The sequence below is a fragment of the Seriola dumerili genome, unplaced genomic scaffold, assembly GCF_002260705.1.
Source record: "Seriola dumerili isolate Sdu_G_001 unplaced genomic scaffold, Sdu_1.0 BDQW01000002.1, whole genome shotgun sequence".
Lineage (NCBI taxonomy): Eukaryota > Metazoa > Chordata > Actinopteri > Carangiformes > Carangidae > Seriola > Seriola dumerili.
The window spans coordinates 10,676,072-10,700,181 of NW_019174257.1; the positions used below are offsets into that span (position 1 = coordinate 10,676,072).

Sequence of the window (24,110 nt, forward strand, 5' to 3'; positions counted from 1 at the left end):
ACCCAGGGTGCTATGGCGCAGTCTACATCGTGCTCGCTGAGTGGCGGCCAAGCTGTTCAATAGTGTTTCCCTCATTAAAATAATGTCAGTGGCTGGGGTTAGGGCTTGGTTTATGTGGCATAGCAGTGGATAGGGCCAGGGTAAGGTTGGGTTCTGATATAGGTAAGGAGAAACACCATTTGAAGGGGGGACAGGTTTCAACACAAGACCAGTGACCCCATGTCCTGTTTTTTTTGTTCGTGTTAGTCAGGGAGGTTTAGTCTTAGTTACATTCACCCTTGCTCTGTGAACTTGTGCTTAACTTGGTGCTGTTGGGTAAGACTGCGATTACAGACCTTTGAACTATATTACATTAAACAATTCGAATCAACAAAGTGATTGTATGAGAAATCTTACCGATCTTAGTGATCCCTACTTTTCCCCAGTGCCCCCAGAAGGCTGACATTTGTTGATTTGAGTGAAAATCATCCCTCAGCATGAATTGTGATACCTTTGGATATCTTTCCATGTAGTACAGTTAGGGCCAAAACACAATTTGTCCAATCGCGTGGTTCACGAGAGTACACCTGCAAAACCTGTTCCCATCAACCTCAGTTGTACTTGATGCTAATTAGCGTATGTTAGCATGCTGACACACTAAACTAAGATGCTGAACATGGTCAGCATTAGACCTGCTAAACAAGTCTGCCCACGTACAGCCTCACTGAGCTAATAGCATAATATTACAGTTAACAGTTTGTGGTTTAATTCATTGCAGGGATGGTTTAGAATGATAATATGAATGTGTAAAGGTGAGTTAGATGACTCAGTGCTCTCCTTTCACACAGAAACTGAGGTTAAAGTGCCCTTCAGCAAGATACTTAATCCCTAATTGCTTCAGAGCAGAGCTGCTCTATCTTGGCATTATAGACTTTGGATATAAGGAGGCTGCCAGCCACTGTGAAGTTGATCAGCTTTCAGGGTTAAATGACTCCCAAACACCCAATCCAAATTTAGTGTAGTGGCACGCCACTGCCGTTTAGATTCCACCAGCAGTTAAGGATCTTTTACACACGCTGAAGTGTTTATTAACAATGGACTTTTCACATTATCAGCTCCAATGGGAGTAACTGAAAGATTTGAACACCCGTGGGATGAGAGAGGCAAAAGATCCAATGTTGGAGGGTTCGCTCACTGATGTGAACGAGAAGAGTTTGTTTTTCACTCTCAGGTTGCTGTCATTCAGTAGAGATAAATATATGTCCATGCATTTATAGTTGTGAAATAGCACTTCAATTATAAATCCTGTTGTGTTGTTTTTTGTCTATAAGGCAGGAGGTGTGCTTCTGGGTGGAGGCTCTCAATATCAAGAAAGCCTCTGGTCACATTTTTATAGCTAAAACAACAATAAAATCATGTGGAGCTGCAACATGTGCACAGTAAGTAATCTGATATAATGCGTGTCTTGAAGGCTGAAAACACTGGTGAGGATAGGAACACAAATGTGATTTAAATAGCACAAACATCAATCATAATCCCCAGACAGTCTTTAAATAATCAGAGCTCTGATTTCATTAGTGCTGGCAGAAAACCTCACCAGCTTCTCGAAAACAACATCCTGCATATGTCCTGTCTCGCTCTTTCTCTAAGTCATGTACCTCTTTCACCTCTCACCCTTCCTGCCTCCTGCTTTTTTGTTCTTCTGCAGGGTGTAGTGGCCCTTTGTGCATCTCTGGCTGATGTGCATCACGCATTCACTTCAAGGTAATTAATCAAAGCAGTGCACTACACCGTGAAGGAGAAAAGACAATTCCCATTAAAGAAAAACCAACAATAATATATTAAAATTAGTAAAATATTGCATTTAAAGAGATGTTGACACAGCAGTCGTTGACTGGAGGGATGGGTCTTGATGGTGCCAACTTCAGGATGAGGGATGGCAACACTCCTCAGTCTTCCCTCCTTCATGCTGTCTCTCCCTGCCTCCATCTTCCCCTCTGTGGCAATTTGCATTCAATGATGTCTTTATTTCCCATCATCCCCCTGGCAGTTTACAGTGCCAACCAGAAAATCTGTGCCAACTTCCTGACCATGCCAATCCAATCACAGTAATCTCTCACAAAGAGCCAGAGGCCAAAGAGCTGTGGCTGCATCCCCATATTATATATACAGTATGTGAGGCTCTGATGGCTCCAAAATCCTGATGTGGTGGATGCACTGCTTGTAAAATATTCTGATAAACAGAGTTAACAAAAAGTGGAGAGCCCAAAGTTTCCAGACACCAAATATGATCTTATGAAATGATGCACAAGACATCTAGAATATTACAATTTGATAGAATAATGCAACCATCTTGGGTGTAGTAAATCACGCAAGTGTGAACATCATGTAGTGTCAATCAGAGTGGGACCATGCTCATACAGAACATATAGTGTATGTGATATTATCAGGCAGTGAGAGCATTTCGATGTTAAAGCTACTTAAGGGGAAACAAAAGGTGTAAAACTGTTTATTAGGGTGTTAACTATAGGATCACTTTTTTTTTTTTACATATTATTTATTTAAATTAAAATACATTTCTAATTATCATTAGTACTGGCTCATGATGAGGCTACATTCATTCTGTCAGATCATGTTTTTCCACCATGTTTCAGTTCTGTTTGTGGCTTCCATGCACATCTTCCACTGCGACTGTTACACAACATATGAAAGACAAAAGTACAACATAAGTTTGAAAACACAGTTTATTACTGAGGATATTAAACTGATGATTATTGACACAGCAGAGTAGCAGGACACAGTGTATTACAGTCGGTTTATTTACGCTTTACATCAGAGTCACTGGTTTTAGTTTACATTAGCTCAGTGGTTTTCAGAGTGTCGTGAGAGAAACCGTAGCTGCTGACTGGTTGCTTCATGCATCCTGGTGGCTCTGCATACCGCTACAACAAAACATTAGTAATACTGAACTAAGAGAGCTGTTAAACTTGGATAAAGTACATTTATTGGTTTTATTTAACAATGACACCTACAGCTCACTCCCTGGCACACCAGCGTGCCTAAACACACATGGACAACCGTCATGGCAGCACAGCACTAGAGGAACAAGAGAACATAATTTCTGTGCCACTTAACACTTTGATATGAAAACATCCTTCAGCCTCACGTCTGCTTAGAGATTCACACACCTTTTACTACAAAGCTTTCTTGACATTTCAAGCTGCGATCCATAGATAACAGTTTGTGACTCCTAAGAGAAGGTGAGCATCCACAGAATGACAAACTGTAACATTGAATTATCAGTTTTATCTTCACTTTCCAGATGATTTAATTTGAACTGTTACCCAAGAGAGCTCTAAATTATTTTATGTGTTACAAAGTTTATAAGCATATAAAATATATGAAAATATATCTTTTACATTTCAAAATCACTGTCAATAGCCCACACTGGTCTTATCACAGGCTGAGAAACAATAAAACTGTGTACATCCACACACTGTAAATATGCACTTATCCCCTTTAAGGTCTCTGTATGTGCATTTGTGCATGGTGGTGGTTTGTTTATGTACAAGGTTGCCTAGAGAAGGGCTGTGAAAGATGGAAGGGTTGGCTTGAGTCCAAAATCTCATCTCATTTGGGTACAACGTTTAAACTCTAATCAAATAATAACACATTTGTTTGGCACATTATGTTGTGAAAGCATCCCGCTAGCTAACGTGGTGTCTGGGCTCGCTGCCTAGATAACTCGCACAAACTCTTAACAGTATTCCTTAAGCTGTCTCATCTGTCAGTCACATTCCTTCACAAATAAACGGTCTCAGGTGAGTGTCAGTACGATACATGCATGAGAGTTCTGCTGTTTTGCAGCACAAAATCAAGGACAGAAATGACTTTCTCACATCTATCTGAGCTAGTTAATACAAGCAACACAGTGTGATATGTCTGAGAAGAAAGTCAGTCACCCACTGACAGAAATGCACACGGCGTTCCTTCGGTTGGTTCGTTTGCTCTGTTTTGAATGCATTTGATCAGTATTCAGGTTGTCAGTCCTGCTGTTGTGAGCAGTTTGGGGGGTTAGAGACTCAGAGACCCGGGAGGACTTGATAATCCTAATTAATATGAATTACATTTAATTCACATGTTTGGATCTGGGCTCAGCTCTGCACTGATCACTCTCTTGATACCCTGTGTCTCATCTTCCCTGGATGCATAGACAAAGTGATGACACACGTATCAGACCTACAAAAAGCATTCACTGCATTTTGTTGGATGTCTAATATATTCTCTCACTGCAGTTTTAATTAATACATTTGGAGACCAGCCACTCTTTGAAATCACTGTGACAGTTCAGTGTTTGCAATGAATGACAATGAAATGTCAAATTATTCATTGTTCAGGCAGATGATTATTTCTGTTTCTTAAATGACGGCCATATTTAGTCTTTTCTTGTACTGGGTGCTTCTTATTGTTTGGGATATTCTGATTTTAACAGAGCTTCCTGTCAAGGACGGCTGTGGCAGCTTGCAAGTGGAATTGAAGTTGAAGTGAAAGAGTTATATCCTTCTCTGTAGTGCTTTTATGACTCTGTCCACTGTCCATCTTCAGAAGAAAACAGTCCTCAATCATTTTTCCCCACAACTACCAAGACTATGAAAGGTATTACACACCTAGAAATGACAAACTTCCAGGGGACACACTCTCTGTTGAGGGAAATTTAAATTCTTCTGAACACTTACTGCAGAAATGAAAAAGAAATCACCCAGCTTGCACGAACAAAAGACCATGTTTGTGTTAAGAAAAAAAAAAAGTGCCACAAGGGCTTCAGTCTGCACAGACTTCCAGGCCAAACTGCAGAAATTTTCATTATGCAGCATGACCATCTGTGAATGGGCTGAAGTATCACATAATTGGCTGTTTTGCCTATCGAGAAAGTGCCTTAATGTCCTTTTTCCAGCCTATGTTTTGCTCTTCATGCTGAGTTTTCTTTAACATTAATAAGTTCTCACAAAATATAAGGATATGAGTAAATATAAAAAGTGAAGGCCTACAGCGTGGCTCATAGCTGCCACGGATCTTAATCTCTGTGGGGTACACATAATGTAAAAGTCAAAGCAAACCAAACATCTCTTAATTTCCAAGTCAATCTGCTCTGTTCTATATTAATCTCTATTTACACATCAAGCCATTGTTATCTATAGAAACTTTTCATATAAATATATAATATATATATATTTGTATTTACATCTCTCTTCAAAAAAAAAGTCAGTAGTGCTGTGCAATCTATCCTATTGAAGTTAAATAAAAAAACAAAACACATGTAGAGGTCAGTACAGGTAATATAAAAATGCATACTGTGCACCTGCAGCTGTGATAAATCCACAGCCTGTCACACCAGCCACGCCACCCAAAACAAAAACAATCAGAGTGGTTCAGCTGTGCTTACAGAAACTCCAAATACCAAACACCACAACAAGACATACAGTTTGTGGTTGTCTCTCAGTCTCTTCTGTCTCTGTCCGTCTCAGGATCTGTGTCACGATGGTCAGCGTGGTTCCCATGTGGACAGCAGTAGAAGCAGCAGGGTCACCAGGGTCAAAGGTAAAGGTTCAACAGTCATCGTGTGGGCTGATCCTCGAACTGCCACCTGACAGAAAATATGCAATAAGATACAAAATTATACTGGAAGAGAGTGAGGGAAGAATAGAGAAATGGAGTAAAGAGTACAAGAAGGACATATGGTTCATGACAATCATAAATAAATTGTTGATTATTATTCTGTTGACAAAATGTATTGATACCGGGTAGCAGTATGCATGTGTGTGTGTCAATGCCATTTGTGCATGTGGGTATGTGTATGTGTATATGCATAACTAATGCAGAGTTTCTAACGAACCAGAATGACTGAGAGGAGATCAACATTTGAGGCTGTTTTTATGCCTTAAACTGCATGAATTGCAAAGGTAATCAGCGGAAAATGTTCATTATCCCAAGAAGAAAAGAGAGCAGAATTAGCTCTAGTGTGCATTTGCAGTCTTCAAAGAGCGATAATCATCCCCGCTAACCACTTTCCTACAAGAAACCTGTGATGTTCACTTACTGTCTGGACTGTTGTTCATACAATTTCTGATTTTGTGCTGATATGATAAGCTATGACTTCAGGCTGAGACACTGAGTCATCAGTGAATCAAACTGTGAAAGGAGGAATGGCCGACACCTACCTGTGGAGGTGAGAGGTGATGAGGGGGAATGGGGCGACGAGGAGGAGGAGGAGCCACGTTCTTCATCTCTGGACTTCGACCGCTGGATGAGTCAGCTGTCTCATCACCTGAACAGATGCAAAAATATGATGATATAGTCTAACAGTATGTGAGATTGCATATTAATCATCAATATTTATATTTATAGACTTTATTAAATGTAGGAAGCTGTTTTGTCACCTGCAGTAAAATCGTAAATGTGTAAAAACATTTTTGGAGAATACTCAAATGAAAATGTTGATGTAATAATCTTAAATATGGGAAATACAGTATTTAATCAACCAAGTTTTACAAGCAATGAGCCCACATACAATGGACTTTGTGTCTGGAAAGATCAAGTAAATGAACGAAACAAAACAAGTTCAGGCCTTTGCAATCATTTTAAAAACCCTAGTCAAAGTAACTCCATAAATAAATAAGTCCATAAATTAAGAGAATCACAATTTGTGGAAGTCATTTCTGGTTCTGTTTTTAGTGTCATGATTGCACATTGCATTATTTATGGCTGTTTTGTTTTTGTTTAGACCTGAAAGATTTATGGATTTCACCCCACCCACCCACAGCTTCGCACAGTGTGAATACTGTTACCTTACACACACACACACACACACACACACACACACACACACACACACACACACACACACACACGTACATACAAATTTGTGAAATGTTGCCTCATTTAATGGGCATACGGCTGGACTTCACCAGCTGCTTCAACGCTTTAATATATGCGTGTGTGTGTGTGTGTGTGTGTGTGTGTGCGTGCGTGCGTGCGTGCGTGTGTGTGTGTGTGTGTGTGTGTGTGTGTGTGTGTGTGTGTGTTGGCAGTGCTCCAGGCTCCTCATGGGAGGAACTCAGGTAAATGAGTGAATTAGGACAGGAGGGAGGCAGACTGTGCTGCTGGCTAAATGTACACACACACACACAAACACAAGTATATCAGAAAGAGACATTCACATACTCACCTGCACTGTCACAAAAACACTTAGTCACAACATGCGCTATCTTGGCACACACACACACACACACACACACACACACACACACAAATGCACACACTCCTGCTTTGCCAGAAATCTGATTCTGTCTCTTACAATACACATTGTCCTGCAGTACAATAGACAAAGAGCCTCTTTCAGTCGCTGAGGAATGAGGTGAGTTTGTTAACTTTCACACACTCACACAAATATTATATCTCATCATAATACAGACAGAAAGAAAGCAGGAAAACACCCATGTAAAAATACACATAAACACAAGCACGCACACACACACACACACATAAACAAAAAGAACTGACTAAACATATATACTGTATATGTATATATATATATATATATACTGTATATATAATATAATATAATATGAAGTGTTTTTGTTTTTGACTGCATTGATGATTCAGATGATTTACTCTCAGCAGACTGTTTACCAATTAGGCATCTGTCCTTTATTGTGTGCTTGCTTGACAAATAGCAGCATGGAGCAATATGGGACACTGAGTTCATAGCTGTGTAAATGTGTGTGCTTGTGTGTATGTGTGTGTGTGTGTGTGTGTGTGTGTGTGTGTGTGTGTGTGTGTGTGTATGTGTGTGTGTGTGTTGTCTGTTTTGTGTCCATCTGTTCTGATCAGAACTGAAAACCTTCTGTCACATCTGGTGTGAACCTGCTCAGGGAACAGAACTGGATCGTGTTATTATTATTGCTCCTCCACCATAACAAGTGTCGAATAACACACATGCATCAGTTTTAGAACAGTATCTGTTATTTTTCCACATCGTTATGCAAAAGCTGACCATGTTTTGCTCTTAGACTGAGCTGGTTTGAACGAGAATTATCAATGGCTGATTTGTTTTGTCCCTTTAAATCGATCAATAGGAACGTCAGACAATACCTAACACACTGAAGAGCAAAAACAAGCTGAGAGAATTTTTCTCACGTTTGATGGTAAACTCTGTAGTTTACCACTTTTACTACCAATTGACCAATTTTAGAGGAAAAATATTATTAAAAATTGTAGACAACAGATTTTAAAGTGAGAAGCAAAAGGTTAATAACATATTACTTTTTTAGTAAGTCAACTGCTTTTTTATGGATGAAAGTAGTATAAGGTCTGTTTTCTCCAGCAATTTCTAGCTCTACTGGAGGGAAGGATTATACTTTTTACTCCACCACATTTATCTGACTATAGTTACTAGTTAATTTGTATATTGAGGTTTTACAAAACATTGTTTTGATAGATTAAACTATCAGTATATAAAGTAAAGTCCAAGTGAAAATTAAAGAATGAGTTGATGCACTGTGGAAACACACTGCTGCTGTAGTCACCAATATGCAAAGTAGGGCAGCAATTATGTTTATTTCCATTGTTGATTAATCTGTTAATTATTTTTCTAACAAGAAAATAATTGTTCATTCAATAAAATATTAAAAAAATGTTAAGAAAAAAAATGCACATCACAACTTCCAAAGCTGGTTTGCTGAAGAGCGCTTTTGCTCAATAAATTGAATTGTGATTCCAGCACTAAGTCTTATTTTAAATCAGTGTCATTGAAAGGCTGCTTTGTATGTGCATATGCATGTTCGTGTGTGTGTGTGTGTGTATTGTAAGCGTGTGGCCACACACAGTCTCCTTCTACATGCCCTTTGGCATGTTTGTCTCTTAGCAACAATGACAGAGTATGTCGCATATGGCAGATTGGCTAGAAATATGTGCACATGCACACACACACGCACACACACACACACACACACACACACACACACACACACAGCAGTGTACTACACTAACCAACCAAGTGTGGATCACTATTTCTAGTTATATCTTTTTTCATAACATAAGTGCAAAGGCATCTTGGTGTTGGACATCAAAGTCCACCAAAGACCGAACCCGGACCCTTCAGAGCAGCCTTCAAACACCCTGAGTCATTTGGTCAGACACTTCAGAGCTGTGTGTCTTAAGAGCACTTTAGTCTTTGGGAGTGGGACAAATTCAATATTCCACCACCAGTGCCTGATTGACAGACTGCCCATATATAGAACTGTTTAAGGACCAAAAGTGGGCCTTTAGGCTCACAGGTCCACTGGATGATGGCAAGGACCACTGTTGGATAAGTATGCAAGACACACACACACATACACACACAGCCAGAGATGAGTGATGAACAATGTCACTGGTTATACTCATGGGGTAGTTTAACCTTTACTGCAATGAGTGATGATTGTGTGGTTTTGTGTGTGTGTGTGTGTGTGTGTGTGTGTGTGTGTGTGTGTGTGTGTGTGTGTGTGTGATATGGAAGACTGACATTTGAAGGATCCTGTCAGTAAACTGCAGCAGTACATTGCAGTATCCAGGTCAGTGCTCTGGTAAATCAGCTAAAAGTTTCCACCTTCTCATTGATGTAAAACATAAACAGTTCCGTTCATGCACAGTTTGCATCCTCAGAGGAGCTGAGCTGACAGTTTACAAGGAGGGACATGAATGGTCACCATGTACTGTGATAGCTGAAGATGAGAGCTGATGAAAACATCAGGACAGTGATTCATCATCCCATCCCAAATAAATCTGTTCTCTTTACCACTGGCTTGTAATTTAGATACTTTTCCAAAATAATAAGATAAAAATGGAATTGAATTCAGGCGGCACGTTCACCCGGGGGTGATAGGACAGTGAAGGCCCCAAGCATTTGGAGCAGGGCCATAAATCAGAGCTGTGGTGACCCACAGGAAACAGACTGTCTGCTAAGCACCTAGTGCCTCTCTCCCTCGCTCTTACACACACACACACACACACTTGTAACTTGACCATTATTGTTCACTGTATACAGGAGCAATGTGTACATGCTGACAAAATCCTTATCATTGCGAAAAAACTCCAAAGTAATACTTTTTTTTTTTTTTAAGTTTGTTGTTTTACTTAATTTGGTAAAACATCAGACTTTTAGTAACTAAACTTAAAGTTTAGTAACTAAAACTTTCATAAATAAATTTTCATCTGTGTGACATACAAATAACACTACATTTCAAAAAGCCTCAAGCTATTGTTGAAAAGCGGCAGCATGTCTATGGTGGCCACACTAAAAACAAAAAAGAAAAAAGAGTATGATTATTGAGAAAGTGCTAACCTGATTACTTGTGTGCTTGAGACATCTGGGATAGAAATGGTTTCTTAACTAACCATTGATGTTTTTGTATTTTAGAGACAAAACAAAATCCCCTTTTGCACCTGTGATTCTTTAATCCTTCGTAATGTTCAGGCTTTAGCATTCCTGTCTGATCTGCAACAAGCAAAGCATCCATTCTAGACATGTCGATACCCCAACCTCAGCATAACTGTATATAATTCTCTTTCATACATTCTTCCAGTCTGTCGTCTGAAACAAAATCCTACTGACAACACAGCATCTTTCTAATAACAGGAGACAATACTGTATATGTGCTCACAGAAACATGTTAGTTATGCTTTGATCAGACTGAGCTGTAAGTAAAGCTGAACTGAATAAAAGCATTTGAATGTCTTAAACAAGGAAGAGGAGCGTTTGCACTGTCTGTCTTGTGGTTACCTCAGGTAGTTCAAATATTTGTGTGTTTATGTTCACTATACAGTATGTAGCTTTGTGTATCCATGAGAATGGAGTGATGAAAGGGTGTCGAGGATGCATGATCTGATGAGTGAGAGTTAAAAGGTGAACTGACAGCAAAGGTGAATACAGTGTGGGTGTGCATGCGTGCATGTGTGAAATAGAGTGTGGAAGATGGAGTGTGGTAATGATCGTGTCTGATATCAGATGCCTGTGGTGTATTGTACAGAACTGTCACTTTAGGCCCCAATTATGACCAATCTTGTTGCTCCTCAATTTGTATATACAACAGACACTCAGTCATTCACTCACTCACACACACACACAAATGATGCAAGGTGACCTTGAAAAGCGTCTGGGTAACTGGTGTGTGTGTGTGTGTAAATGTATCCCTAGCATTTCCAGCTGAATCAGTAATGAGCATTTCATTACTTCAGCCTCAGTTCCCGAGGGAGGGAACACACACACACACACACACATACACACACACACACACACACACACACACACACACACACAGAGCATGGGATGAGCAGGGCTAGAGGTAGCTATAGATCATACAGTCAGCAATTACTTATCAGAATCAAATTATAAAATGGTAGCAAAATAAAAAAATCAAAGAAGGAAAGAACAGTGGGCCATGTACTGTAAACCTCATAGTAAACTAGAAGGACACTCAGATATTACAGACTACCATCAAGGCCAATGTCAAACAGCATACACCAGACATCAGAGAAGTAAGAGAAGAAAATGATCCAGATCTGCTCCAAACTGTGATATGTTTGTCGCTGGCCCATGCCCCGTCCCTTCACCAAGGTCAAGTGCAAATCGGTTCAGTACTTTTTACGTAAAGTAACACACACGAGTGAAAACATTACCCGCTAAGGTAAGAAAAAGCACTAATATATCTCAACTCAAATGACAATTATATTTTCTGAACACACTATTTATGCAAAACTTTGTAATGAAATCAATGTGATTCGGATATCTCGGTGCAGTTTGGCAACACAAGGTATTGTATCTCCTACTATTCCTCACTGCTGTCATCTTGTTACTTGTGGACTTCAAGAAACAGTGGTATATAATTGGCCCGCTAGTCAACTTACTCACTGAGACAAGATAATTCACAAGAAAATCATCCATGTGTCACTGGTGGGTAATTTGCCATGGTGTTTCCAAGCATTTTAGTAAACGTATACTGTACTTTACTGAGTGATAGTGAGGTTTCTTTTGTCAGAAGGGAAAAATTAGAACTTGAAATGTAGCTGAGAAGCTACTGAACACAGTAAATGACTCCCCAGAGATAAATTTTAGCGCAGCCCGATCAATGTTCATTTTTAAATAGTCCAGTAATAATTCACGGATATAATCAAACCAGGAAAGTGTAAATAGCGAGAACCGAGTGATAGCAGTTTAATGCGGCCGTAAGAAAAAGCATTTTTTAAACTGACAGAGTTAACCAACCTTAGTCAACCAGTTGTCTAAGGAAGCACTGTATCTCTTTTACACTGATTGTTAAAAAAAAAACAAAATGCCAATGTGTATTTCTCCACTACCACTTCATCACAGCACAGCAGTGAACATAGCCCCAGCACATAGAGGGAACTTTGTTTAAACAATACTGAAAGTCTGCAGCTGTGATAGCAGCCTTGTGAGGCGCACTTAGGCACAGTGGTGCTTTCAACTAAATGCTATAAGGTCAGCATGCTAATATGTGCTTATAGTAACAATGTTAAAATGCTAATTATCAAGCAGGCATAATGTTTATCATGTTTAACAGGTTGACATGCTAACATTTGATAACAAGAGATAAAACACCAAGTACAGCTGAGGGTGATGCGAATGCCGGTTTTGTTTTTACTCGTATTTAATTATAAACTTGATTGTGGACAGCTGCCTGGTCAGATTATCTAGTTAGTTTGTATCGGCATCTTCACCACTTACCCAAAACGAACTGTGGTAACAGCTTAAAAACTAATATCTAGGTTAATGACTAGAGCTTGTTTTCAAATGACTATAATAACAGTTAACGGTTTGACTTGCAGTGAAGCATCTTCCCAAGGTCACTCTCACTGAGGTTAAGCGTAGCCTCCAGTGGAATCATAAAACCTTTGGAGGAAACACATGGAGAAAAAAACGAGCTGAAGACTGCAGGCTGAATGCAGCGAGGGACTGACTGTGATTGGAGGTGGATGAAAGGATGATGAGTGATTGGTTGAAGGTTGTACATCAACACAAGCCAATAGGGGTTGGGGCCTGTTATGTGTGTGGCATGTGAATGCTCATTTGAATACATGAGGAATGAAGCTGGAGGTGCAGCTACGGGACGCAAGACAAAGCAAGGGCAGAGGATTTCGTTAATAAGGTCAAGTATGAGAGTAAGAGCGTCAGTGCCAGGGAGCGCGCTAATAAACAGATGATGTCTAATCAGGTTTGCATGAACAAACTCACTCAGCTGTAGAGACAAGCGGGGTGTAAGAAAGAAAGACAGCCAAGCAGAAAACAGGCAAACAAACATGAATGATAGACAGGCAGGCAGGAAGGTAGTGAACAGGACATGACAGCCAATACAGGAGATGCCTGATAGAGGTTGTGAGTATGTTGATAGCTCGAGTACACAGAGTCAACCATGCACATATTTATTCAGTAGATATTGTATGTGGTAGGCAGCATTTCATGTAAAGTTCATTTCTATTATCTGTCTCTGGGTGTGTTAAACAAAACTGAAAGCCTTTAGTTGCTTTGAACAGGAGACACAGAGAGAGCAAAGTGAATGTGTAAGTCTTTAATGAGCTGCATCTCCTACCCTAAGGATCTATCATTTTAACTCTACTGCTTATTAACCATTGCCATGTGCTGAACACACACACACACACACACACACACACACACACACACACACACACACACACATACACCATTTATGGCTTTTCTTTAACGTTGCACCCACTGTTACCTCCCAACGCCCTCTCCTGTATCTGCTCCTCCCTATCTCTTTCCACACCCCTCTTGATTTTATCTGTGTGTGTGTGTGTGTGTGTGTGTGTGTGTGTGTGTGTGTGTGTGTGTGTGTGTGTGTGTACGTGGGTGTGTGTCGTGGATGTGTGTACCAGTTCTAGTCAATATACCCCAAGCTGTGAGATTGGGACAACATAAACAAAACCAAAGACAACTGAGTTCACGAAAATAAAGGCGCAGGTTAAAGAGAAAAACTCACAAGACATCACAGAAATCACTGTGACCATACAAATTGAATTTATATGCTATTAATATGCTTTGCCAAATTCATTCTGGTGGAAACAAAACTGCTGTCAGCTCCAAAACCCATTTGTTACTGTCGATGTAAATCTTTAAAAACAGGTCAAGCTAATATACTGTTTTTATGTTGTTGTTTTTAAAGAAGGATATATAAATTGTTAAAGCAGCTACAAGCAGTAAGTAGTGTAATAGATGGGAACTATTTTCAGATGCAGTATGATGCTAAGTATTTACGACAGCAGGGCAGTAGATGTGGGTTGAAATCAAAATAAAATAGAGTGCCCATGTGCATCTCAGTAAAGGCACATGCCACAACAATGTGGCTTGTTGAAGTCTTTGTAATAGTTTTCGGAAAACAATGGAAGTCTATGGCACATAGGGGTAAAATATATCAGGCTTTGGCTACACAGACATATTGTTGGTAGGGTAAATTCATTTTTGATGGGATTTCATGTCCATGAGAAAAATGTAGAATATGCCCACCCTTCAGTTTAAAGTGAGGGGAAAAACTGTGGTTTTGGTTAAATAAGGAAAAAGTCAACCTACGTCCTCTCGTGCTTCACATCAGCACTGACCTTTTCTGTGTTTAAGTAAGACCACGACCACTGTGCTTTAGCTGCCAGGAGCAGATATTGTAGGGAAAGCAAATAAAATTGGTAGATGGCAAATATTTTGCTGATATATTCAATATGGACATTTTGTGTGACAGATCTGTTCGGTACACAGTGAGCATTTCCTCATTACGTGAGTAAACAAAAAGAAAATCAGGGCTTCATTACACTTCCTACAAAGTGTATTTGCTAATAGTTAGGAGGGTATAGATATAAATCTCGGGACACAGGGTTGCTCACACTGTAGGTCTATTGACTAAATGTGAAAAAGCATGACGGGTAGAAAATTTCCAGAGTAAAGCTGCTGTATCAGTAGCATACTGATCACATTCATAGCATGTTTTACAACCTAATGTTTTCCACTGCAAGCATGTACAAAGAAAGCAGTTTCATTTTATAGCACTGATCAATCCAATCCAAAGGCTTGCTCTGGGAACTTTTATAGCCACCAGTGCAGATTAGAAGGCTCACCAGACTTTTTATTGTTCTTTCTGGCTCCCTTTAGTGAGCAGTGGATGCTTACGAATGCAGATCAAACTGTCCTCGGGCGGAGGGGCAACATGTTCAAGCACTGGAAACACTGGCCTTTCCCTTTAAGATGAAATATCTTCTAAAGGCTTTGTGAATTGGGCCCCAGGGAGGGGGGGGGGGGGGGGGGGGGGGGGGGGGGGGGCAGTGGAGCAAGGCAAAGATGATGGAGGGAAGATACATGGAAGCAAGACAATAAATAAAAAAAATGCTTCGGCAATGTATAATATCCTGTTGTACTTTGAGTATTTGGTGTAGGTTTACGATAACAACCAAGTATAGCGTTTTCACTGCAGATTAAAATATACTTAAGCTCATTTCAATCTATTCATGCACGTATGTAACATAGAGGAGGCAATGGGACTACAGAAAGCACAATGTAAAACTACATTATGTTACTTGGCCAAGATATATGGCACAAAATCTACCCCACCTCCTCTCTCCCTCTTTATCTCCAACTCTCCCTCCCTCTCTCTCTCTCTTTCCTACCCTGTCTCTTTTTCTGTTTCTTCATTGTCATCAAATGGGTACCCATGGGAGGGAAGACCACCTGGTAACCATGGTTACAGGGATTGAGTGCCCCTTGCGAGTACACACTCACACATTCTCTTACATACACATTTGAGCAAATAGATCTTGTACTTGGTAAGGATATAAAGAGTTCCTGAATGTACAACCAAGTGTGTGGTGTAAGACAAACCAGTCTATTGTCCTATGAGCCATTAGTGTTTTAAAGGAAAAGGTCTGGTGCTTTCCAGACTGGCATTAGTGGTTGTAATGTGACTCATGGATACCTGGAGGTTATAGCATCCCCACCTCTGCATCCACCACCACATCACAGTTTATAACAGAGCAATTATGGTGACACAGTGATTCATTTGTTACAGAGAAGAGAAGAGAAGAGAAGAGAAGAGAAGAGAAGAGAAGAGAAGAGAAGAGAAGAGAAGAGAAGAGAAGAGAAGAGAGGAGAAGAGAGGAGAAGAGAAGAGAAGAGAAGAGAAGCTGTGATTACATTTACATTATTGACGTTATAGGACCTGGATATGTCTGGGGAGACAGAGAGATCGGAGAAAGGGCAGTTGCAGAAGGGATTGCGCTGGTTTGAGGAGAGAAAATCAATCAGTTTAATCTGGGTGATTTCCAGAGAAAAGTAGGGAGAGAAATGACTAAATGAAGAAAGAAGAGTGAAAAAGAGAGGAAAAAATAACTTTGTAATAAACTGTGTTTTAATGTTGTTGTGACAGGCATCTGTGTGATTGTTATTTCATTGTGGTAAAAAAAAAGATACCTAATAATATGCTTCTCATAAAGTGTTGTGACTAAAATATTCCACTTTTATTTTTTCAAGTAGCTAACCTTCAGTATAACACTGATTTCAAAACAACAAGTGACTACAGTGTAAGATAAGCTTTTATGGTTGGATTTCACTGTCTCCTTACAAAAAAAAAAAAAAAAAAAACTTTATAAAAATGGCACAAATAATGCTAACTTAAGCTCCCTGCTTTTAACTGCTCATATGTTAGGATGCTTGGCTTTCCTCTTTGTTTTTGATCTGTGAACAATGTTTGCCAAGTGATTCTCCCTCTCTGGGCTGAGATTTCCTTGATGTGGAAAATGGATTTAAATCAAATAATAATAGGCTGTGTACTGTCTCGGCATGACTAAATTAACTTCTTACTGTTAACTGGCCTACATAAATAAAACACAGGCTCGGCATTGAAGCATTAAAGGTTTGACTTCAGCGCCTGGCACCGCATCGCCTCCTCTCATCCTACACTTCTCTTGTCTCTCTCCAGTATTCAATAAAGCCCAAATGTCATGAGAATTAATTACAAGACAGGAAGAATATTCTCTTCATTTTATTCATCCCTGTTCATATCTGCAGCCCAGGGATAGAAAGAGAGAGAAAGAACTTAAGCTCAATCATGTGTGTGTTAAAGAATACAGTGGGTCGATATTAAGAAAGACATTACAAGTCAAGAAGGAGCACACTACTGGATCCGCTTCAGTCAGTCAGACGGAGGACTAGGCCATCCATAAAACATACTGGATTACACAGAAAGACATCGCAGACACAGATGCTCCGCCTGCAATCACACAAACATACTTATATCTTACACATAACGCACACGGCCGACACGCACACACAAACAAAAAGCCATAAACATTAATTTGAGCGTGCACATCCACACACCCACAAACACTTTCTTTCTCACGCAAACAGAGTTTTGCTTCTTTGCTTTTTCTTTCCTGTAAAATAATAAGCTCCACATTTCAGCAAAGTGGTTTGTAGGCAGAATTTTAAAGAGACAGAGTCCCAGAGCGTGGATGGGCAGATTTGTGGAAGTTCTATCAAGAAACCAGACTGTATTTATTCAATTGATGGTGTCTTATTTATACATTAAGTCAAAACAACTGATTTAATGCACAGTACAGGCATAAAAAGTAGAAATAATTCAAAAAACAAATGACTTGCTGTACTCTATCTCTGTGATTTGTGTAGTCTGGCTGATACTGCATCACTCTTTCAGCTTCAGTGCATGTGAGGCTTGTTTATATGCATAGAGATGCCGACGAGCAGGGAGACATGCAGAAAAAACCCTTTTGTCACTCTTTATTGTGATTCTTTCTGCAGGAATTCATTGTGGCTTGAGAGGCACGATCCCAAAGTGCCGCCACCAGCTTGCTAAATCATAACCGGCAATTTTCTCTGTAAATAGCCAATGTACCAGTTTCAGGCCCAGCGGGAGGCAAGAGTTTCCACAGATCTGACACTTCAAGGTTAGTGGAAAGGGTATGACAAATGCACCAACAAATACCTTACTTTTATAAGTATAAGAAAAAACAAACATTTAAACATAAATATGCCATGGAGAGGTGTTGTAAATGCCATGTCTTGTAAAATGAACACAGCCCTCCATACTATGGCATCATTGTTTGCATATTTTAAAAGTAATCCTGATGTGCACATGAAAGTTTGTTTTCTAAATCTCAAAAATTAAGTATGTGCATAAACCAAATGTTTATTTTTATCACCTGTCATTTGCATTGCAATTTTGTGATTTATAATTCTCTAAATGAGAAAGATAGTATCCTCCTAACAAGACACTGGAATTTAAGAATAGCACAGTAAATCACATAGCTCTGTGTAATAAAGATACGCATAACTCCAGGCGTTCCATATATATATATATATATATATATATATATATATATATCACCTTCACAAGAATTGGACGGACTCAAAAACGTAATGCCTCTGGCCATCCTGAATCTGAACTGAAACCCAAAACTTAGTCTGGATATGTTGGGTTCAGGACAGGGAGCAAACATTTACACACCACATGCTGACTGAGTTGGAGTGATGGACTGATTACTTCACATGGTGATGATCTACTTTAGCTGTAAATGAGAAATGAGGATAAGTCAAGTTAATGGCAACATAAATAAGTTATGAAGTTCTAAAACTATTATTTAGCTTTTTTCTCAAATCATGTTGTTTCCTTTCGGCTCACAGGCAAATGCCTGATGGCCCAGTACTGGTCCAGAGAAACCACTGACCAACGGTACAGTATCATAAAGGACTAACAAGCTACAGTATAGTTGTGTTTTACAGTACGTGACTGTAGGTATACACACTCATGAGCAATGACGAGGACAGTGCATCAGTAATCCCTGACAATGACGTTTGACCCTGTTACATCCTGCCCTCGAGGGCAGAGATCCCCTCACTCGATGACATCACCAGCGTGTTGCAATCACGAGGGTGATGTTCATGGGTAACCCGGCGCTGATGTGGAAGAATGAGCCTTCATTTAGTAAATTATGACAATCAATCCTGTGAGGCAAGAACACTTCTACTTTAGCACATTTTCCATCTTTCAGAAACTAAAAACCAACAAACACGTTGGTGATGTTGGTCGGTATGACATTTATGACGTTATTGATTTGACTTGTAAATAATTAGCTCGGGTCATCACCAGTACGACCATAGAAACTCCAGTCACAATTCACTCGGGTGTCATGGAAAGTTCTGTCACCACGAAGGTGGCCGAGGTCTTCTCGCATGTTGACCAGTTAATCAACATATGTGTTTTTCCAGCTAAAGATAGACACGGACAGTAAAGCTTTCCATAGCGTGTGGAGGAGGGAGGAGGTGCAGCATGTGAGAGGCTTTGAGGACTGTTTGTCCTTCAGGCCTGTGGTTGGAGACGCTGATATGCAACAAAGTACTGGATCTATTTGGTTTTAACTTGTGGAAACACGTCAGCTTGAATGAAGGTCACTGCAGTGACATGCAGCTTATTGTTAAAGCCATTTTGCTGATCTACATTTCCTCTTCCCGAAACCCACAGAATTTTACCTTAACAATACATTTAACAATGCAAGGACTACACAATGCTCCAAAACAGACACCTCCGATTGGAAAGGCAATATAATTTAAAGAGTTAAAGAGTTTGTTTTTTTTTTGCTGAATCCTCTCTTTACCCAATAGTAAAGGAAATCTATCACAAACATGTTTTCAACCTGTGGGAAACACTGGACCCCAAAATGTTTTTCAGGTCAAGAATGAAAAATTTTACATTTGGTCAATAACCTCAACATAAAGCGATGTTTTCTCATCAACAATTTAAATCATAGCAAATTTTAACTACATTCACTCTGCGGGATAGCCTCAAGGCTCCTAGGGGTCCCCAGATCTCCCTGTGATACACATGTTTTATGTATAAGCAGAGGCACAATGAATAAGTCAAGAGATAAATGAATAATTGCAGTTTATTTTTCCGTTTCTCTTTTTGGGTGACCTGGTTGTTGGGGCATCCTTTATCTTGGCCGAGGAGGAAAATAAACTGCTGAGACCAGCAGAAAGAGAAATGGAAAAAGTGAGAGAGGGAGAGAGAGAGGGAGGACAGTTGAATCCATCTCTCAGTACTATCCCTCCCTGTGGGCATTTCCCTGCTGGCACAAGATATGTGGAGGTGCACACACACACACACACACACACACACACACACACACACACACACACACACACACACATACAGACACACACACACACACACACACTGTCTATTTGCAAAAGACATGCTTGCAAGTGTGCATCATCTCATATGTGTATATGTAAGGGTGTATGTTTGCTAATGTTTGTTCCTATTTTTGTGTGCTTGTTTGTGTGTGTGTGCATGTGTGACTCACCGTTCTCCTCGCCAGATGCTTCACAGCCATCTTCATCATCACAGTCATTTCCACTGCCTCTGTCCGTCTGTGCGCTCCCTCCCTCCTCTTCCTCCACCCTTCCCCTGGCTTTGCTCGCCCAGCCGAGCTCCACTAACAGCTCCTAAATAAAACACACACATACAAATGTATATACATATTACACATACCTACACTTCTAAAAAAACAAAACCAAACAGAAATGTTTATGTTTTGTATAACACTGAGGAATTCATCTGAAAGCAAGTGAGCGCCAGAGGAGGACAGATCAAAAACATTACAAACAGCTGATTGTAAGGTGGACAAAGGTCAGAGATTGACAGTGTGCTGTGACTTTAAACTAAAACTTTAAAAGAACTAGTGACATTTTTGTAACTAAACTTATTTGCTTTCTTGCCAAGAGTTAGATGAGACTGGAAACAGGGTGAAACAGCTACCCTGGTTCTGTCCAAAGGTGAAAAAAAAACCACCCACCTAGGGGGAGGGGGTCGAAGATGGTTTTACTGGGAGTTATGTGCAGGGCTATTTCTTGACCCAGAGCAGTGACTTCCAAGAGACACAACCACAGGGAGCAATGTCATCACATGCATTTAGAGCACACACACACACAGACACAGGGGAGAAAGAGTGAACTGCTAGCTGCCGTGCAAATTGGTAAAATCGATCCATCCTGTCTCTTCCCCAGGTTGGCGCTTCTGTAAGTGTCGAAGCCTCCATGTGAGACACTTTGATCAGTGTTTGTATGTTTTTGAAACTTATTTTGGGGCTGCAGTTCACTCTGCCCAAGTGCAGTGTAGCCATGTTGTTCCAGCACCGTGCTGAGCAGTTGGCAGGTTTGTGTACAGTGTTTGTGCTCTAAAGACGTCAACAGCAGAGAAAAGGGGCTAGAATTAACGAGTTCACCTGGGTGTTTTGTTTACATTGCTGCCGATTGGAGCCAGAGCTGATAAATACCCACTACTACTGCAGAGTTACTTGCCCCAGGAGTGAATGCCAATTGTACCCTTTTCCTTTGCCGACAAAAGCCCAATGTTAGCAGGTCCTAGCAAGATTTTTGACCTGAAAAGGGGCTTATGAGAGCAGTATACAGATCTTCTCATCTAACTCTCAGCAAGAAAGCAAATAAGTTTATTTCCTAAAATGTCAAACTATTCCTTTACTGATCATGACAATACTAGAGCAATCATAACAGAGAAATGCTAAAACACATAAGGGATGTTTTTCAGTAATATTTTTCCCTCTTCAGGCACCAAGTGGCCACGGATAACATGGCTGCACCAACAGAGAAACATACACACACAAACACACACACACACAGGTCACAGGGCAGACTCAAGGGTAATTGAGGTCATACAGCCTCTGCGTGAACCCATACGCTTTACTGCTCAGTTAAGTCACAGCTTGGATGCTTTGGCATGTTACATAATTGTCATGTCGGATGAAAACCTGATATCTCATAGAGCTAAACTATTCAGGGATTGAAAAAAACGTTTAAGTCAAATATTGGGTATTAACTGGGTTTGTTAAACTGAAAAGAAAAAGGACAAGATAAACTTTTTGTCCAAGTTTGAAAAAAAAAACACCAAAATTGTGGACTTATTAGGTTTTCACATATACACAACGACAGCAACATATAATTGGTTCACAGCATGATGAATGTGTATTGTAGAGAGTTAAGTTGGGTAATATATAAATTCCAGCTGAGAGAGATAAGGCAAACAGCCACCAGTTTTATAAAGGAAAAAGATGTATTGTACTGACATTTTATGTAATTTTATTTTGCCCTAAGATAACACTTCTATATATACACAGAGAGGGAGATGCCACAAAGATTGTAATTGATTGTATTAATGATTTATGTTGCCTTAGAAACAGAAATCTGTCCAGCAAATTAAATCTTACAAAGGCCAAACTGAAAGTCAACTGTCTGGGATTTTATATTTACAACCTTTTTTTTTTTTAAAGAATAGTATATAAAGTATATGTGTTAAACAAGCAGAGTCATTTACAGATAATTCAGCTGAAGATTATTTGCTAATTTATGCACATGTTAGCCAAACCTAAACAACTGTTGTTTTGTTACTTCACTGTTGAGAAATTTGAGAAAAAAAACAGAACATGAACCTACATTTCACTGACTGCTGTTTTATCTGTCTTAAAATACCAACCGGGGATACACTCCACTTATTTTTTTATGGAGTAATTCCCGGCTAGATGGATGCTGGGGTGATGCATAAGGAGGGACATCTGGCCTACACCGTACAGTAGGTGTGGGGCAGCCATGAAAACAAGGGGAACCAAGGTTATTATGTGACAGCATGTCCGAGGGGACATGGAGAGAGACTAGACTCTGTGTGGTGATTCACCATCATGTCATCGTACTGCAAATGAGGACTGAGGGAGGACAAAAATACATTACAGCAGTGTTTCCACCAAGGCTGTGTTTTCTTAACCATGTGGAGAGGCTAGAATTTAAACAGAACTTGGACCATGTGGTATTGAAACTCTCCAGTGAAACCAATAGGCCTACATGAATAGGCCTAAATGAAATTATTCAAGGGTGGCCGCTCCAGACTGGCCTGTCCTAACTAATTAATGGCAGGAGAAAAACTTCCAGTTTATAGCTAAGGTGGGAACTTAAGGTCTTATCTTATTTTTTTGTTTGCATATTACAGCAATACGAAAACCCGTGCAGCTGAGAACTTAAACACCTCTTCTTGAAACTCTATACAAGACAGGCAGGACAATCGATTCAAAACATTGAGCGAGGGAATGGCAATTATACCAATGACACATAACATAACAATGTTTTATAGTGAGCTAAACTCATCAGATAGAGAATGGTGTCTTCACATCTACAGTAACTCTCCACAAGAAAGCAAGTATTTCCAAAAATGCCAGACTGCTCCTTTAGCACTGCCTAAATTAATTACAAGTTTGTAATGAAACACAAACTGTGGTCTTCATGATGAAATTCAGACGTGCCAAACCCCTGACTTCCTGTAATGGCACACAGTCTTGTCACTGGATGTAAATTACGTGCTGCATAGTCAGTCCATACAAACTTCATTCCTGTGGATGCAGAGCGAGACTAAGAGAGAGTTTTGCACAGGCTTCTAACGAAGCCATCCTCGTGGATAAGAACTGCTGAGACCATGACCCTTTCTATACAGGGGCAACCCTCACAGGGTTGATGAGGCTCTTCCTGATTGGCTCAGCATGTACATACAAATTTTAATTGCGAGGATAAGCGAGTCGTTACACTAATAGAATCCCATTAGAGGGCAAAGCCTGTGTGAAACACAACCCACTGCTGCACAGGTCTAATTAACATGTAATACAAATTGGGACAGTGAAATATAAGAAGAGACAGAGGGAAAGACAGAGAGAAAAACAGACCTCCGAAACTAAATAATTAAAATTCCAAGGATGCTCCTTTGTCCTGTTACATATCTTCTTCCTCCTCTCATCCTGCAGTGCGAGTGTGTAAATGGCAGACATGACAGTCATGAATAATAATTAATAAATGGCGAGCATTAATGTCTATACTGCAGATGAACAGCTTCCCCCACAGAGAAAGCACTGGTTCAGCTAGCATGAAAGCAGCACAGCCCAGGCTTCGGATTTCCAAAGGTGAATTGAAACTTGTTCAAAAGGACCCAGGGTTTGTTTGGGTGCAGACT

General features: G+C 40.0%; 1 protein-coding gene across 1 annotated transcript in view; it reads right to left on the bottom strand.

The window, feature by feature from the left end:
* Positions 1–2,743: 2,743 nt before the first annotated feature.
* The window catches only part of LOC111217294 (glypican-5-like), a 47,807-nt gene continuing 26,440 nt past the window's right edge, over positions 2,744–24,110 (bottom strand). The window contains exons 9-11 of the mRNA XM_022739083.1: positions 20,410–20,551; positions 6,198–6,304; positions 2,744–5,623 (exon numbers count right to left, since the gene is read on the bottom strand). Of these exons, the coding sequence (XP_022594804.1) occupies positions 5,522–5,623; positions 6,198–6,304; positions 20,410–20,551 (351 nt within the window). The 3' untranslated portion in view covers positions 2,744–5,521. The remainder of the gene's footprint in view (positions 5,624–6,197; positions 6,305–20,409; positions 20,552–24,110) is intronic.